Below are 18,255 nucleotides of genomic sequence, written 5' to 3' on the forward strand. Positions count from 1 at the left end.
GATATAGACACATTTTGCTGCTTACTCATCACACAATAAGTACACATTTGTTCCCAGATCTCCTGTGTACATTCTGTCTTTTAGTTATACCTCTTCTTGATTTCATACTGTTAAGCAAGATATACATGCACAGGAAATGCATAGGTTTTACTGTCATGACTTCTAACCTAGAAATGTTCACAGTAATGTAAAATCAAAGCTTCTTTTATTCTTTAAATATTCAAAAGACAATAAACTATCTTTCATTTGTGTTTCTACAGATCTGTCCTGCATTAGAAAGGTCACATCCACCCTGAACAAGTAATAACATTTTTATGTAGATGGAGACATAGGAAGTCTGACAAAGTAAACCTAGAAAAAAAATTGAGTGTGACTTCTTCTCATTTAAACAAGTGCTTTGTAGTTTTGTACAACAAAAATCTACATGAAAAAAAAAAAAAAAACTATTAAAAAATGTCCAGGCAGATTAAATTGCCTGTGACTTTCAGCTCTGACCAAATGTTATTACTACTGTGTTTCTTTTAATAAAAAGCATTTCAAAGAGTGATTGACATAAGGATGCTTAGATCTGATCCATAATATAACATTGTAAAAATTAATGTATGTAATAATCTTTTGTTTCCACACATTCAATGAGTTTATATTCATTTATATGCTGTAGTAATTGCTGTGAGTCAGGGCATATTCTAAGAAAATGTTAATTGATCTTGCAGGAATAACTTGAGCAGATAAGTAGAAGGTATATGAAGTTTTAGATCTCATGTTTCTCAAATTGCTGTAAAAGGCTATTATTGGTGACAGAATGTCATGCAGAGGCTTTTGGATTCTTTTTTTTCCATTGTAAAGGGATATTGGTGGGATGGTTTGGCTTCTACTGCCATACCACCAACATCCACCTTTGACGTTCTGGGCTAAAGTAATAAAATAGGAGGTATTACTTTCAGAGAAGACCTTGTATAATATTCGCGTGCCATACATTGGATAAATCAATAGCTGTAGACTGCTAAAAATACTTCTTGGACTCCTAACACAGCTCAGGTTTGCTACAAGACTTCAATTCTTTAATGCTAATTTAAAACTGTCATTAAGTATCTCACTGCCAAATACATCAACATTCTAACGGCTACGGAAAACCAACTGGTGGTCTGTATGTACATCCCGTATGAAATTACCATATAGTTTTTTGCAAATATTTACTGTTTGTTTGTTTTTTAATTTCGCAGTGGTGGATGGTGGATTGGCACTGGGCTAGTCCTGTCTAATGCTTGGGCTGTGGTCGATGGTGCTACATCCTGAGGAGTGATGTGTTCATCATATTGCACTTAAAATTACCCTCTTTATTGCCTACACCAGCTGGTTTTCACTTGAGTTTCATCACCATAATGTATCTAAGTTTTAGTGAAATTTACATCCTTGTTTCTTTTCTCTTGCATTCCATCCCAATGGTCTTACTGCAGAAAGGCAGACAAACAGCTCAATTGAAATAGTCCATAATTATATTAATGGCATTTGGGAGCAGACATTGTGTTCCAAGCATTATATATTTACAATACACTTATCAAATTGTTTGCATAAAAACACTGTCATAGTCATGTTTTGTTGTAGAGTGTTCTTTTTGGAGTAAGTACTTCAGATTAGAAGAAGCACATAATGAACAGACATACAGTTATAAAAGAATATAAGTTTTAGTGCATAACTATTGGAATGACAGGTCAATACTTTAATGAAACTGGAATTCAATTTAGCATATAGGCAGAATCATTAGGGACTTGGCTCAGCTGACTGGTGCAAACAAACCACTCACAGTCACAGGTACTTACATTTGACAGCTTTGTTAATTCTCTGATTGTGATTGAACAGTGTTTCAGATTTTTCAAGTTGTTTTTTTTTTTTTCCCCATAACTATAACCTTATATATTTCAACTTTTATTAAAAAAAAAAAAAAAAGGAAGTGTGTGGAGCTAAAATGTTTACACTGGTATGAAAATTAGCACATTAAAACAATTACTGAATAATATTTTGAGCTCTGACAGAGAGAATTTTATTTTGGAACCTTTTCTTGCCTTCCATATTTTCTGGAATATACATTTCTCACTAGCTTTGACTCTAAAGTTCCAAATTTTATAACAATCATCCCTGTAGAAAGGCCATAAAATTAATGATGGCAGTATTTTGAACAATGTAAAGGAAAAGGATAATTCTTTGTTCAAAATTCAGGAGTAGGAATACTTCCCTATAAATGATTTAAGAAATTTGACATTTCTCAGAATATTTTTCACCTTTTTGATGAAATTGGTACATTTATTTTACCAATTGGCTTCATTCATTGGGAAAATGCACTTGCAAGGAAAGAGCAGAGTATTAATAGAAACCTGAAAAGGAAAATACTCAGTTGAGCAATTGAAGTTTTTTCAGAACATTGGGCTACATTCTTGTCTGAGGCAGAACAGCAAAAAAGATGCCATTATTTGCATGTACAGTAATTCCTGAGCTCACATTCCCTTTCACACAGATACGAGATATAAGTTTTGGGCCAACAAATCTATGCAGAACTACATCAAATCTGTGTGTAGTGTGGAGCAGTAGACTCTTTCTGAAAAGCGAAGTATAACAGGTGTTATTCATGAAAGTGTTTCCTAGAATCTGGAATGAAGAGTTGCCCAAGTGGGAGTATGATAGAGCTGGTTTTGAACTACTTACTTCAATACATGTCAGAACTGAAAATAGAACCATAAAAGTAACTAATTTCTTGAAGAGTTATACCATGGAGGAGGAGGTAATATTTTTTGTTTTCTAGAAAGAGCTGAATATTTCCTCCTTTTACACAGAGGAATTTTAAATGGTAACTTTCAAATGAGATAGAGAAGAACCAGAAAATTGAGAAATACTTTACATAAGGAAAGATAAGGCTTTTTTGGTTTGAATGTGTACTGGCTACATCAATTCAGAACTAGGTGACAAGGAATAGCAAACCATGTCTGAATAGTGGTAGGTCTTATAGTTGTTGTGGTCTTTAATGAGTCAAGAAAAGCAAGGATTGCAGGAAAAGATGGTACCTTTCATTAGAGCAACTCATCCACACAGTTGCAGTCACTGTGGGCTTTCTTTAGGAAAGTAAATTCTGTTTATCTCGCTAGAAGATGACAGCTTTCTCCTGAGCATGTTTTTATAATATACCGGATCTTCTTACTGAATGCATGTAGCTGATAGAAACGCATGTTCAAGAGTTTGTGACCAGCTTCGTCTACTGGGTGCTGTTAAGTCTCTACTCAAGATTACCTCCCCACAAGTTGTAAGGGTCTTGCAGTGAAAAATATCTCAGAGAGTAAATTGACTATGAGTCATGTTTTGGAAATCTGTAATGGCTCAAGCTATAATGGAGAGAACCAGCATATGAAGTGATATATAATGAAAAAAAATGTTTTTCACTAATGCAGCATAATAATAACACTTGATTAAGAATAGACTAACATTGTAAGAACAGATTATTCAGAATACTTTAAAATAATTCAAGTAATGTATGTAATCTAAAACACACTTAGAATTTGTACTTTTCTATGCTGTTTTGGAGCTAGGAAAACAGGCAAGGGAGGCAGGAAACTGTTTCCTTCAGTTTGACCAACTGCCTGTTGGTCAAACTGAAGGAAAAGAAGGGCATGTACAAGCAGTGGAAACAAGGATGTTTCACCTGGGAGGAATACAGGGATGCTGTCCAAACATGCAGAGATGGAATTAGTTAAGCAAAGACACAGATGGAATGGAACTGAACCTCCTGAGAGCTGATAGAAACACCGAGAAGGAGTTTGATCATAAGAGAAAGACCAACATTGATCATAAGAGAAAGACCAAAGAATGCATACCTTTTCTGCTAAACAAGAGAGGAGAACTGGCTACAGCAGATATGGAGAAGGCTGAGGTATTCAATGAGTTCTTTGCTTCAGTCTTATCTGGCAGTCAGGATTCTCATATTTCTCACTTCCCTGAAATTCACATTCCTGAAACTCATGGTGGGAACTGGAGGAGCAAATTGCCCCACACTATAAGGTCAGGACTATAAGTCCAAGACCCCCTCATGAGACTGAATGTGTACAAGTCTATGGAATCGAACAACATGCATCCTTGGGTCCTGAGAGAGTTGCCTGATGCTGCTGAAAGTCTCCAGGGCATGGAAAAAAGGAAACATTTCTCTCACTTATGAGAAAAGGAGGAAGGAGGTCCCAGGGAACTACAGGCCGGTAAGCCTCACCTGTGTGCCTGGGAAGATCATGGAACAGATTATCCTAGAAGATATATTTAAGGCACGTGAGGGGTGAGCAAATGATTCAAGACAGCCAGCATGACTTCACCAAGGGCAGATCATGCCAACGAGTGTGGTGACCTTCTATGATTCAGTGAGGGCACTGTGATTAGGGGAGGACAAAGGGAAGGTCATCTACCTGGACTTCTGCAAATCACTTGACATGGTCCTGCACCACAGCATAATCTCTAAATGGGAGAGATACAGATTTGAAGGGTTTAGTATTTGGTGGATAAGGAATTGGTTGGAAAGTTGCAGCTAGAGGGTTGTGGTCAGTGCTTCTGTGTGCAGGTGGAAGCCAGTGATGTGTGGTGTCCACCAGGGGCTTGTCTCAGTAACTCCTTTATCCATGACATAGATGATGGGATTGAGTGCACTCTCAGCAAGTGTGCTGATACCGAGCTGAGTGGTGCAGTTGATACAGCAAAAGGAAGAGATGCCATCCAGAGGGACCTTGATAAACCCGGAGGGTGAGCACATGTGAACCTGATGAGATTCAACAAAGCAAAGTGTGAAGTGTTGGACGTGGGCTGGGGTAATCACAGGTATGTATACAGACTGGAAGAATATATCAGTAGCCCTTCTGACAAGGGGGGATTCTGGTAGATGAAAAACTTAACATGGGCCAGCAGTGTGCACTTGTAGTCTGGAAGGCCAATGGTGTCATGGGCTGCATCAGAGGAGGAGTGGCCAGCATGGTGAGGGAGGTGACTACCCCTCTCTACTGTGCCCTCACAAGGCAGCAGTTGTATTGCATCCAGGTCTGGTGCAGAGCAGGAAAGATGATAGATTTTGGAGAGGTTCCAGAGAAGGGGCACAAAGACTGGGTGTGGGAACTGAGCTTGTTCAATCTGGAGAGGAGAAAGCTGCAGGGGGACCCTATTATGGCCTTCCAAAATTTAAAGGGAAATTGTAAACAGGAGGTAATCAACTTCTTACAGGGGTAGGTTGTGATAGGACAAGGGAGGATGGTTTTAAACTAAAAGAGGGGAGATTTAGACTAGATGTTGGAAGAAATTTTTCACTGAGAATATGGTGAGGTGCTGGAACATGTTGCCCAGAGAGGTTGTGAATGCCCCATTCCTGGAGGTGTTCAACACCAGGTTCGATGAGGTCCTGGGCAACCTGGTCTAGTACTTGATCTAGTAGGGGTTGGAACCTGGTGATTCCATGGTTTCATGACTTGCGAGGAGTTTTATCTTTCCCTCTGAATGCAAAGTCCTCTGGGGTATGTAGTTCTTTTTCCCTTCTGAGAACCAGGTACCTGGAAAATCAGCAGTTCATGGAAGTGGTGCATCAACTCTTTAACTTTCAGTGCTTTACATGATGTTATGATGTGGAATACCAATAACAAGAATCTTATAACCCTGACATCAATACATAAAAGCATCTGCTGGTTTACACTTTCAACTCAACCCATATACACATATACAAAATTCACAGCTGCGCTATAACATGATCTGTCAGATATAGTGTGGTCCACTGTGATTTGTTCCCTTTATTTTATTATGAAAAAAATTAAAACAGTGTCCCTACTATCTAATTACTTTAAAAAGGGAAGGACAAAGAAAAGTAGTCTGTCTGGGACTTCCCTGAAGACTTTCATGTGGAATGGTGGTCTACTACAATGAGTGTTACTAGCTGGCCATGCATCTTTCAGCAAGGTCTTTAAAAAGCAACACAATTTTCCTTTTGTGTACAAATGTGCTTTTCTTTGTCCAAAATATTTAAAGCTAAGAGTACGTGTTTTACTTGAAAAAATAGTAACAAAAGCCCAACACAAAAAGTTATTTTGTTGTTTTCCTAGTTTCATCTGGACAGGTCATGCTTATTATTAAAATTTTAACACCCAAACAGCAGTTCACCCCAAGCCTACTCTCCATGGGACAGAGCTGTTTGTGCTCTGGGGAAAAATACAGCTTGGAGCCATCTCTATATTCTTATAGATACATGTTAGATGAAAAATTTTAGACATTGGAAGTTTAGTGAGATTAATCCCATCCACTTACAAACAGATCTTTGTCTGCTTAAATAAAGCATCTAGGCCCTTTCTTTCAGTCATACTCTTTCAGGATATAATAATGGGGGCCTGTGTGTGTATGTGTGTTTTGTTGTTTTGTTTTTAAAGATGTCTTCAAAATATTTCTTAAAGTGACTAGAAATTTCAAAACACTTAAACTCCTACAAAAGTTTCTTGAGAGTGAATAGTGGGCTTGAAGTTCTTCCGATTCATTTTTTATCACAAAGCTACTGTAGAAAGTGCTTCTATTATCCAAGATGTCAATCCAATGTCCCCCTTTAAAACAGGAGATTTGTTCCATTGTTAGTGTGTTTTTTTACTGTTCCATTGTTTTCTTGATCACCTAAAAATATCAGTGACATAATTAATAATTGTGAACATAAATAGTTGTATACATCACTTATTAATGAAAAATTATTGTGTATTAATTTAACATGGTAGCTTTTGTATTAGTGCCAGAGTAAAAGAAATAATAATTTATGGCAGTTTTGGGACTGTTCAGTTTGATGTCCAACAACAAAAATATACCAAGGCCCTTATTATGCTCTGTTTTCTGCTGTATCATTAAAGTACAAGTACTGCTTTGAAAATAATGCCTCCTATTTCGTTATGTTACCCCACAGTACCAGAAGCAGATGTTGGTGTTATGGCAGTGGAGGCTGAGCGTTCTACTGATATTCTGATATTCTGTTACATTTTTTTTTGCTGTGTGATGGATGAAAAATCATGTTCACGATGGCCATGCACAGGTGTTACACCATGAAAAAAGGAGTGTCTGCATCACCTCATCTACATGAATTGGTGGATTACAGTCAGGGAATTGTGTACAAAGCTGGTTATCAGCTTCAATATGTTGAAACAGTGGTGGCCATGTTGGAATATTTAAAAATTTGCACCATGTGGGTCATACAAACACTCATACAGGAACAGAAACAGGACCTACTGAACCACTCTGAGATTTGTTTTCTGAGTTTTCTGGATTGCATCATTACTGGTGATTAGATGTGTTTTCACCACTGTAAGCCAAAATCAAAAAAGTGATTATTGTAATTCTCCACTGAAGAAAAAGTTGAAGATGCAGCCTTCAGCAGGTAAAGTGATGTGCACTGTCTTGTGGGGTAGAAAGGGGGTGATTCTTCTGTATTTCCTGAAACCCAGACAAATCATCAACTCTCACCTCTAAATTAAAATATTGACCAAGCTGAAGGCTTGAACATCCTGAGTTAGGCCAGGAAAGAAGAAAACTTCTCTCTCACAACAAGATGCAAGGACCCATATCAGTTCGAAGACCATGGAGCATATTCCCAGTCTTGTCTGGACTATCCTACCACACTCACAGTATACTCTAGATTTGGCTCCTTCTTATTTCCATCTGTTTGAGATGATAAGTTAGGGACTGCATTGGCAACATTTTCCTAGCAATGACACCATCATAGCAGCTGAGAAAGAGTGGGTCATCTCTATTGGTGAAACTTCTTATGGTTGTGACATGCAGGTTCTTGTTCATTGCTGGCAAAATGCATACCTAATGGCATAAAATAAGAGTCTTGTAGCTTAGAATTTGCTCTATCAAATAGTGATATTGTGTTCTTCGTATAGGAGGCATTACTTTTGGAGCAACCTACATATATTTTGACCTTGGAGACATTCAAGGTCAGGTTGGACTAGGCTCTGAGCAAGCTTATCTAGCTGTAGATGTCCCTGTTCACTGCAGGGGAGTTTAACTAGATCACTTTTAAGGGTCCTTTACAACTCAAACAATTCTATGCTTCTGTGATTCTGTTATTCTGTGATTCTATGATTCTATAATTCAGCTTCAGCAGGAAAAACTCACTTCAAAGAGTTATCACTTGTTTGCATATGTACTTTAAGATACACTCCAGAGAAAATCTCAAATCCTTTAAGAATAGAACAGAAAAGGATGGCATTTTTTGTTTTAATGATTTAAAACCATATGGTATAATATATTGTAATATATTACCTTCATTTCCATTTCAAACTTTTGCATGATTTCCTCTGAATGCTGACTTGTTTCTTTAGAACATATATCATTATGGTCTTCTAGGCAGTTCCGGTAATTGTGCAGTTATGTATGACAAACACATATCACAGTAAATACATTAAATTAGACATAATAATTCTTCAAATAGAATAGTAATCATAGCTGTTCCTCTTTCCCTGTCTAGACCACTAAACCACATTGTGTGTTGCAAAATCATAAAAAAAACAAGCAAAATATTGGAAAGTTATTTCTTCTCAGAAGAGCCTAATGTATTAAATTCACACGGTGGATATTTTGTAAGATTTTTCAGTAGTGGATACTATCCTCTGAGTTCTGTAATTCCCATTGTGTTCAATGCACGACTATCAAGCTAGAGGGTCTTCTGGATCTGTCTACCTTGAACACACACTGAAATAGATAGACACATTGTACACAATACATACAATTTTAAAATGATAAAGACACCTAAGAAAAAATGAGCAAAGGGGAACAAGTATGAAAACACCCAGTCTTATAAATTTGTATAGTAATTAATTAAAATAAATATAACTGGAGGTGTTTCATGGGATATTATATGGCATTACTGAAATATGAATTTAAATGCTACTGCTGTACTCTGTTTTCTTATATCAAAAATTAAGTTGGCAGAGGATAATTAGCCATCTCTGAATTGATGAAAGGATTTCTCACCTGCCAAGGCTACATAAAGACAATCCCTTTTAATCCAGTTGGGGATTTCCCCTGTCTGAATACAATCAAAAACTGTCTTCTCTGTTTCAACAAATTCTAGTTCAGACTTTGCTCTCCCAAGATTTCTGAAAAGCTTTGTTGAGATCTGTGTCCTGTCACTGTTCAAAATAAAATGAAGAGTTTGTAAGGAACTAATTATTAAAACTACAAGAACGGTGCAATTACCCAGAGTATGAGGAAGAAGCATCCTGAAAAATGTAGAAAAACAAGTTGTTGATATTATAACAGACTTGCCAAATAAGCTTATTTCAGCATATTTTATAACATGCTGGTTAAAATTTGCATATGATAGATATACTGAATTGTTTTCCTGCTCTTTGTAACAGGTGTTTTTAAGCTCCTTTATTTATTTTTTAATATAACTATAGAATACTTAGATTGTTTTTTCCAAGTTAAAAACCTTGCATGAAAATTATAACAAAGATCTTTAAAATGTATTTTCTCTGTATGTAAACAGCTCATTACTTTTTAAAAATTATTTCTATCATTATTAACAGTCCTATATACCTTTTGTCATCTATAGGTTCATTTCCATAAGATACCTCGTAGGACAAAATGTCAGCCTGAGCGTTATTAAAGGCTTCTTTCCAATCAGCCCTTTCAACCTCGTTCTCCCTGACAAGCTGATTGATGTACTGTTGTGCCTCAGGGACATCACAGTATATGGTGTGAACCTACAATAGATCAAAAATACTATTAAATTTTCTGCAAAACTTATACATCTGTTTGTAATTCATGTTGTTCAGATAAGAACTGGAAGGAAGGAAAAACACATATTTTTTTTCCATGATGCCATTCTTGACTGTCACTAATTTACCTTTTAAAATAGTCCCAAATAAAGAGTATTCAGATTGGTCTAATCAGATCTCTGTAGGTCAATTTTCAGTGAGGGTCTAAGAGTTCTTTAATTCCATGTATAATTCTGAAAATTTCAACTTAGCCTTTAAATCAATTTGTATAAAATAAATTTTCTTTTTTTTAATACTAATAATAATTAATGAAAATACACATTTTTCCTGATTGAACTGCTTTGTAAACTCAGCAAATCATTTTTCACTTTTACAGTGTCGGAGTTCCTACCTTCTTGGCAAGATTTTTCAAGAATACTAGGACTGTAATTTGAGGTTTCATTGCTCTGTTATATCTTCTTTCACTTTCTAGTAGCTCAGTAACGTCTCTTTCTTGTTTCCATAAAGACTCCTGTATCTTTTGCAGGATGGTATGTGCTTGACAAAGAGGTCCCATTTCCACTGAGCTTTCAGACATTTCTTTATTAGCTACCTGGGAGGCAACAAAGATATGTCTTAAAATGCTAATCCAAGATCTATTCATCAAAATGAATTTTCCGTGATATTAATGATCAAGTTAAAGCACAAATGGAAAAAATCTAAAAGAAGTAGATGTTGCTTACTTCCAACGTTTGGTGTACAGTTTTTACAATTCATACTAGAGATCTTCAAAAGATTTTGCAGTAAAATGTATACTAACATTATAATGAAGACAACAGCATGCTATTTGGTTCCAGAAGAACTAGACTTCATCTTCTTACTGTGGTAATCATTCATCACCAATTTATCATTCTCAAACCACATATATATTTGCCCATATTTTTTGCTGTCAGTAAGACTTCTAACTTACTTCAGCCTTTCTAGAATTAGTCAGCCTGACATATTTTGAAACAACTGAAATAATTCTAAAACCAACCAATTTCATTTCCATTGCATTACTCACTTGTTCTGCTTTTGATTTTAAAATGGGCACATCTGCTTTTTCTACTTTGGTCTTTTCAGATTTTTGCTGAAGAATTTTGATCTGGAAATCCACAAGGTCTGACACTCTTCCCACATATAGACTGATGTTATGAAATTCCTGCAAAGCTATATTGAAAACAGTAGAAGATGTAATCAAGAGAAAGTTGAGCATTTCTATGACTATGCACTAGATGCAGTATTGTCTAAGTGTACTAATTTTTCTCCATTAAGAAACCAAGAATTTGTAATGCACAAATGAATTAGGACAATCAAGAATTCTGTTAGAGTATTCTATTCAAATGCTGAAAGAAATCTACTCAAGAGTCTTGCTGACTGTAATAATCCAGTTATGCTAAAGAGTTTGGAGTTATGATAGACATTTCTGGCTCTAACATACTTCTGTAATTTGATCTGAAATACTGTATTCCAGTGTAAAAGCTTATACTGATTTTGTCTAGTATACACCACAACATAAGAAAAACAGGAGGGAAAACAGGAAGATCAAGGAATTTGATGTCCAAAATACAAAACTCACTCAGTGTATGCTGGGTGTAAAGATGACTGATTTTTTTAGACAGATTTTCAAGGATCCAGACCTGAAAGGCAAGAAAAGAGGAGAGAAAGACATCAATTTTTGTATTTCCTTTGTGAATATACATGTAATAATGAATAACAATGGAATAATGTTGCCGCTGATAGTCACACCCTACAGAAATGAGCAGTAATTCATTGTTGCTATAAAAGAAAACAAAAGAAGTAAAACAGAGACTTCTCAGACTTTACCATTTTCACAAGAAAATGCACCAAAATGTCCAATGCCCATTTGCCCACATTACTAGAATTAAAGAGATAAAAATTACAGAGTAGGTCTCCCAAAAATTTGAAGAACAAAATCCTTTGTGCACAAAATGCAAAGTCAGCACACAAGAAAAGTTTGTTTTCTTCAGATCTTGATAGTACTATCTTGATTCATAAAAGATGTGCCTTCTTCCTGTAAATCTTATAACATTATAACTTCACCACTTGCTATTCTTTGTTAAAATATAATATGGTACATTTCAAGAATTTGCAAAAAACTATATTCTTCACTGTTTGTCAATTGGGAATCAGCTAATACTGAGATACATAATAAAACAGAGGAGAAAAAACCTTAACTTTAAATACTGATGCTATGCAAAATTTCATCAAAAGGTGGTGCTGCATTGTAAAAAAATATTCCTTCCTATTTTTCACTCTGAAATGCTTTAGGAATCTGCACTCTATTTCATAAATTGAATCTGACTTTGAGACTTTTTCTTCCTTCAGCAGAGTGTCAACATGATCCTGAATATATTTCTTATTGTAGTACAATGACAGTTGATTGACATAAAGATGATGATTTCAAAATTACAGAAATGCTTGCATATATTACATGTAATAATATATTCAGAAAATAACACAATAATTAGATCATACTCACAGCTTATAATAGAAAAAGCAAGCAAACAAACAAACAAAAAAACATGTAATTTTCTCCAGTGACAAGAAATTCAGAATCTATCGTGATTTTGAAATGTGTTCAACATCAGGAGAGAGGTATATAATAGGTAAATCTGAAATATACCCTTGTGTTTAATTGGAAAGCAATTCTGACAAGATATCACTAAGAAACTAGCAGGTCAAACTGGGCAAAACTGAACAACACTCAAATCAAACTGAAAATCATTTGAAATTGTTATTTCCACAGATAAATGTAGCTAAATTTATAGAAGGAATACATACTGGAATATTTATAAGGCTATGGTTTTCAGTGTCTGTATGGAGCCAAAACTGGCACTTCACAGTCCATGTTAGTGTTTTCATATTAGGGAAAAAGCTGGACTCCAGTATAACCAGGAATAAATTAAACTATTTTAACATGCATTTTGGTCTCAGTCCTGAAAGCATGCTGGGCACAGAATTACTGACATAAGCAGCCTTTTCACTCTTTAAAAACATAACCTTTTTTTGAAAAGTGCATAACATTGACCATTTCATGACCATTAAATAAAATATAACTTTTTTTGGCTTTCAGAACTAAAAACAAATACTTTCTATGTTAAATAATATAGTTTTGTTAGTGTAGCAAGACAACTGTTAGTAAAGGAATTAATTGCCTTTAAGTTGCATGTTAGTGTCTGGTGTTACAGCCTCAAGATCTTCAAAGTTTAAAGAGTTCATGGGTGTCTGACTTTTTGGCTTGCCTGGACTACACTGAGTGAAGAGGAACTGACTAAGGCTCCATCTACGAATGTTGCTCCAAAATTATTACCACCTGATTATTTCCATGGAAATTACAACCAATACAAAGAACACGGTAGCCTTAGAGTAAATTCTCAACTACAAAACACCATTTTTTCAACATTTTCACTACCATTAGCTATGCATTTTCTCCAGCAATGAAAAAGAGCCTGCACTGGTGAGAACCCTCTACTCCCATACAGCCAACATCTGTTTCTGATGTTGTGGAGTAACATAATGAAATAGAAGGCATTACTTTCACAGCAGCCCTCATAAAATATATGATGTAGTTCATATATATAACTAACAAAACTTATTTGAAGTTTTAGCATTTTTTATTAAAACATACTAAAAGCAGATTAACAGTAATATAAAACTGATGTATTTGTAAAATTAATGCATCAGTCTGGTTCATTGGCAGTGGTTGCAGTTCTCAGTGAATTCTCAAGGTGTCTGATGAAATTTTACTCTTCCTGTACTTCATCCTTGAAAACAATTGTTCACAAATATTCATACTGCCAAAAAGCAACAAAGTGAATAAGCCACGATTGTAAGGCAAGTGATATTTCTCTCTGGTAAGAGACTGATAAAGAGATATGGTCAGATTTTTCATTACAACTCAATACATTCTGTTTGAAAATTTTCAAGTAATGTATTTATGCCTATTGGAAATAGAGTCACAAATAAACAAAAAAAATTGATTTCTTTTTGTAATCTTGAAACTTCAAATTCCTATATCAAAATGGAAAGCATGGCTGCATGTTTTTCACTTTTCACATGACTGTGTTTAGACAGTCTATTGAAGTGCAGAAAATTATGAGCTGGCACTACATTGCACCCTACCCATGCCATGGAGCCTGGCTGGGCCACTCTGTTGGGCAGAGCTACCACCATGATGGCATGAGGTATTGCGTGGCTGCAGTGTGAGCTGTGTGAGGCTGCACATGGCCCATGAACTACAGGTTGGATGTGCCTGAAATAGCTCATCTCTCCTACTTCCCCAACCACACCTTAAAAAGAATTATTACAATGAAAAAAAAAAAATGAGGGGAGAGTGCTATGTTCTTGCAATACATATTTATTTTACCCAAGGCCTTTTTTTTTTTTTTTTTTTTTTTTTTTTTTTAAGTTATTTTGCTTCTATGATAAACAGAAACTTCTGACAGTGATTCAATAAGAATAAAGTTTGAGTATTACAAAATTGTCTGACAATGTGGCTGCAATACAGTTTGGCCATGATAAGAAAAAGGGTGGAAATGATTGTTTTAACCCACTACTATAGCTACTTGCTCTTACAGCTTACTGCTTTCTACAGGATTTTTCTGCACCTGCAGCCACCTCAGATCATTAATAAACTGATACTGTATTATCAGAAGGAAATATTGCAAAGCCTGAAGAATTTTAATCGTGCCCTTTTTTCCTGGAAAACACCATGCAAGTTATTTTTGCGGCTTAGGTCAACCAGCTGCATTACAACATAGTAATAGGTGAAGAATTTGTATGTTTTTTGAAATCATTTGCTAAATAAAAAAAAAAATAATAATAATAACAAAACTCTGCTGTGATTTTACAACTCTTGAAAAGACACAAGAAGTGAAAAAGACAGAGAAATGACACAATTTTTAGTGGAAAAATGACATAGAATTAAACCCTGTACATCTTAATGGCCACCAAATTACTTTTATTTCCTGAAATTAGACAAGTGCCTAGCAGTTTAGCTGATTTGGATGTACATATCTAAAGACGCATTGTTATTTTCAGGACCCTTAGGCTGTTGGGAATGGCATGAACTGGAAATGGAAATGAGAGCACAGTTTAACTTCACACAGAAAAAATAAACTAGCTGTTTTCACCTTTTTTTCTTCCCATTTCTCTGTTTGTTGTTTCATTTGGTGAAGAAGATCTTCCTTCTCTTGGCTCAGTTGATTATTACTTTCCCTGAGGCTCTGAAGGAAATAGGATGAGGCAAAGTAATTAGAATTTCTATACTCAGCCTTCATTTTTCAAAAAGGTCTTCAGTATTTGTTTGATTGTTTGTTGTTTTTCTTCCATACAGGTTGAGAAATTTTAACATTTGAACTCGAGTGCTAAGTCCTGGGGATCTTGCACAAAAATAAAAATAGAAATTGACCGATTTAGAAAGCAAATGTGATCAGATTCTAAATACACTTCTTAAATTTTGGGACATGCAGAGATTTTTCCTTGGTTGTAGAATATGAAGAAGAACAGGATAAACCTTAATTTCTGGTCATCGCTAAAAAAGCATTAGATATCCTTAATATTCGGTGAATATCCTTACATGTTTCTTTCATCAAAACATAATTGTTCTCAAGTGTCTAAGCAAAATAGTATGGGAGAACTTAACACCAAGTTTTCATCATGGAACTGAAGATATGAAAGGTGTTCTGAAAACATACTGTGTAAGATTTTACTAATCTCCACTTGGAGACTGCTATGGTTTTGTAGTAATTCCACAACTTGTATATTCAGTTTACTTTCACTAAAAAGAAAGCATGATTTCTACAATCTCTGCATCCCCTTTAAGTTCCTTTTGCTCTTATCCTTCTGTTAAAATTGCACTTCTTGTTTACCTTAGCTATATTTTGCCAGTATTGGCTGTTCTTGTTCATCAGCTCTCGGTAAGCTTCTAATTGAGATTTCAGACTCCTCATTTTGTCACCATACAGTTTTGCAGTAGTTATAGTCTGCTCCTACATTAGAAAGGATTATTGAGAAAATGAATACAGAGTGAAAATAGGAAAGCAAAACACAAATAAGAGAACATTTTATACAACAGCAAAATATTAGTTTTCCTTCTCCAATTCTTCTTTTTATTTATTTATTTATTTATTTAATCTGCAAGTTTTTTGTGTTGCTCACAGGAGGTTTGTATCTTCACAGGATGTAGACTTAAGGCAAAAAATTCTGCTCAGGTAATTATTTTTTCCCCTCTATTTTGCAGAAGCCATAAGTCTTTCTGAGAGCAGACCCTAAGGAATTCTCTCTAGGCACGGCTAAGCAATTTTAAACAAATTTAACTTTTCAAAGAAAATAAAAGCTGGGAAGTTAAAGATACAATCCGTATGGAAAACAACTCAGCAAAAAAAGCCTTTCTAAATAAGGCAATAGAACTGTGTAATAAATATAATCAAATTAGAAATCTTAAGAAGTGTGGATATTTCCAGTGCTTCTATGAGCTACTTACTAAGATTTTAACTAAAAACACATTATAGGCCCTGTGTTTCTCTTTCTGCTCAGGAGAGAAAAAAAAACCTGAATCTTTCCTCTGTGTGTACCCTCTGGACAGAATGAAATTTATTTTTATGGAAAACATACATGTAACCAGAAACCAAATGGCTGTCTTGATCTTCATTGGCAAAGGGAAATAATCTGATGAATTAAAGAAGCAGTGGCTGAAGAAAAAGGTTTCAGTACAATGTAGCCAAAGATGACATAATTCAGATTTGGGGAGAACTACTGACTAATGAAATGCACAAATGCTTCCACTAGGGAAAGCATAGCACGGTGGGGTTATGGTCACAAGAGTGTTGCCTCTCTGTAGCCTTGTGGACATTTACAGGTGAAAGGATTCTACGATTTTCTAAACGACATTTACTTAACACTAAGAGGCAAAACTGAAACATCCATAAAGAGCTGGATCTGAATGCTGAAAGAACCAGTTACATGAACATTACTTTGCATGTCAACCAAGAATCAAAGCAAAGGAAACAATCATTCATATTTTGGAAACAACTGAATTATTCTAGTTGTATAATGCTTTACTATGAAATTTGTTTTTGGGTTGTTTTTTTTTCTTCAACTTTATCCTCATTGGGCTCATTAACTTCATAAACTTCACAAAAATTGTCACATACTAAGCTAATGAGAGAATGAGTTTAATACTTGAAGATGGAAAAGGGGTCAAGTGCAAAGTAAAGGAGAATGCCCACAGAGGAGAAGGCTGAAATATCTTCTGCACTGGCAATGAGGCTTTGCGCAGCCTTTTACAGAAAGATCATTCTTGACAGATATAACTCACACAATTGTGTCAGTCATCAGAAGAAAATTACATTTAACAGGAAAATTTAATAACTGAAAAGTCTGGAAAATCTCTGCAAATAAACCAGCATAAATATTCAGAATGGGGAAGATACTAATATATTAAAAAATATTGAAGAAACATCCAGTTTTGGAGTCAGGATGCAATGAGCAACTAAATGCAGAAGCAAATGTGAATGAAATAAATTTATTCCCTAGTTTTGTCCTCTGTGTTAAAGACCAGATTGACTGTGAGGAGCTCCTTCTAAGAAATAGTGAGGAGCAGGTCAAGAGCCTGTGGGTTAGAATTAGTGCTAGGACTAACAAAGGGCACCTGGTAGTAGGAGCCTACTACAGGCCACCTGATCAAGGGGGGCCTGCTGACAAGGCCTTCTTCCTTCAGCTGTAGGAGGCATTGCACTCACAGTCATTTGCCCTGATGGAGGTTGTCAACCACCTGGATATCTGCTGGGAAAATGACAAAGTGAGCTGCAAGAGATCCAGAAGACTCCTGGAGTGTGTGGAAATAACTTCCTGGTTCAAGTGTTGGATAGACTGACCACAGGAGAAGCACTGCTGGATCTGGTGCTAATTGATGCAGAGGAGATCATTAAAGATGTTAAGACTGGAGGGAGCCTAGGTTGCAGCGACCATGCCCCTTGCTGAATTTGTTATCTCAAGTAATGAAGGCCTGGCAAATCATAGAATCATAGAATTACTAAGGTTGGAAAAGACCCACAGGATCATCCAGTCCAACCATTCGCCCATCACTAATGGTTCTTGCTAAACCATGTCCCTCAGCACAACATCCAAAGAATGGCTTCAGGACTCTGAACTTTGAGAGAATGAATTTCAGGATGTTTAAGGAATTGTTGGATGAGATCTCCTGGGAAGCTGTCCTTAGAAACAAAGAAGTGGAAGAAAGCTGGCTACTATCCAAGGATGCCCTTCTAGGAGCACAAGAGCTCCCCATCCCTCAGAATAAGAAAGCGGGAAGGTGAGGCAGGAAACCTGCTGGTCAGACTAAGGGAAAGCAACAGAATGTACAAGCTGTGGAAATAAAGGCGTGTCACCTGGGGAGAACAAAGGGATGCTGTTTGGACTTGCAGAGAGCTGTTTGGGAAAACCAAGGCACAGA

At 35.9% G+C, this 18,255-nt stretch overlaps 1 protein-coding gene and 1 long non-coding RNA gene across 2 annotated transcripts in view; one reads left to right on the forward strand and one right to left on the reverse strand.

Moving 5' to 3' along the window:
• LOC112530584 overlaps positions 1–1,777 on the forward strand; it is a 44,638-nt gene extending 42,861 nt beyond the window's left edge. The window contains exon 5 of the long non-coding RNA XR_005842812.2: positions 261–1,777. This is a non-coding gene — a long non-coding RNA (uncharacterized LOC112530584). The remainder of the gene's footprint in view (positions 1–260) is intronic.
• A 246-nt stretch (positions 1,778–2,023) lies between these two features.
• On the reverse strand, positions 2,024–15,786 carry LOC101750148 (probable DNA double-strand break repair Rad50 ATPase-like). Its single transcript, XM_040656015.1, has 8 exons — positions 15,671–15,786; positions 14,933–15,025; positions 11,356–11,416; positions 10,801–10,946; positions 10,150–10,350; positions 9,577–9,743; positions 8,299–9,167; positions 2,024–6,660 (listed from the first exon to the last, which is right to left on the reverse strand). Exons 1-7 carry the CDS (start codon positions 15,749–15,751, stop codon positions 8,975–8,977), a joined length of 942 nt encoding a protein of 313 aa, XP_040511949.1. The 5' UTR covers positions 15,752–15,786; the 3' UTR covers positions 2,024–6,660; positions 8,299–8,974.
• Between the last annotated feature and the right edge of the window lie 2,469 nt (positions 15,787–18,255).

This window comes from Gallus gallus, chromosome Z (genome assembly GCF_016699485.2).
Source record: "Gallus gallus isolate bGalGal1 chromosome Z, bGalGal1.mat.broiler.GRCg7b, whole genome shotgun sequence".
Lineage (NCBI taxonomy): Eukaryota > Metazoa > Chordata > Aves > Galliformes > Phasianidae > Gallus > Gallus gallus.

Bases quoted from the DNA above. Each gene is read 5' to 3' on its own strand.
- LOC101750148 (XM_040656015.1), bottom strand. From the start codon at position 15,751: ATGAGGAGTCTGAAATCTCAATTAGAAGCTTACCGAGAGCTGATGAAC. The intron at 15,026-15,670 runs GTAAACAAGAAG...TATTTCCTTCAG, and splicing joins ACTGGCAAAATATAGCTAAG to AGCCTCAGGGAAAGTAATAA. The intron at 10,351-10,800 runs GTGAGTAATGCA...GTTGCCTCCCAG, and splicing joins TAAAATCAAAAGCAGAACAA to GTAGCTAATAAAGAAATGTC.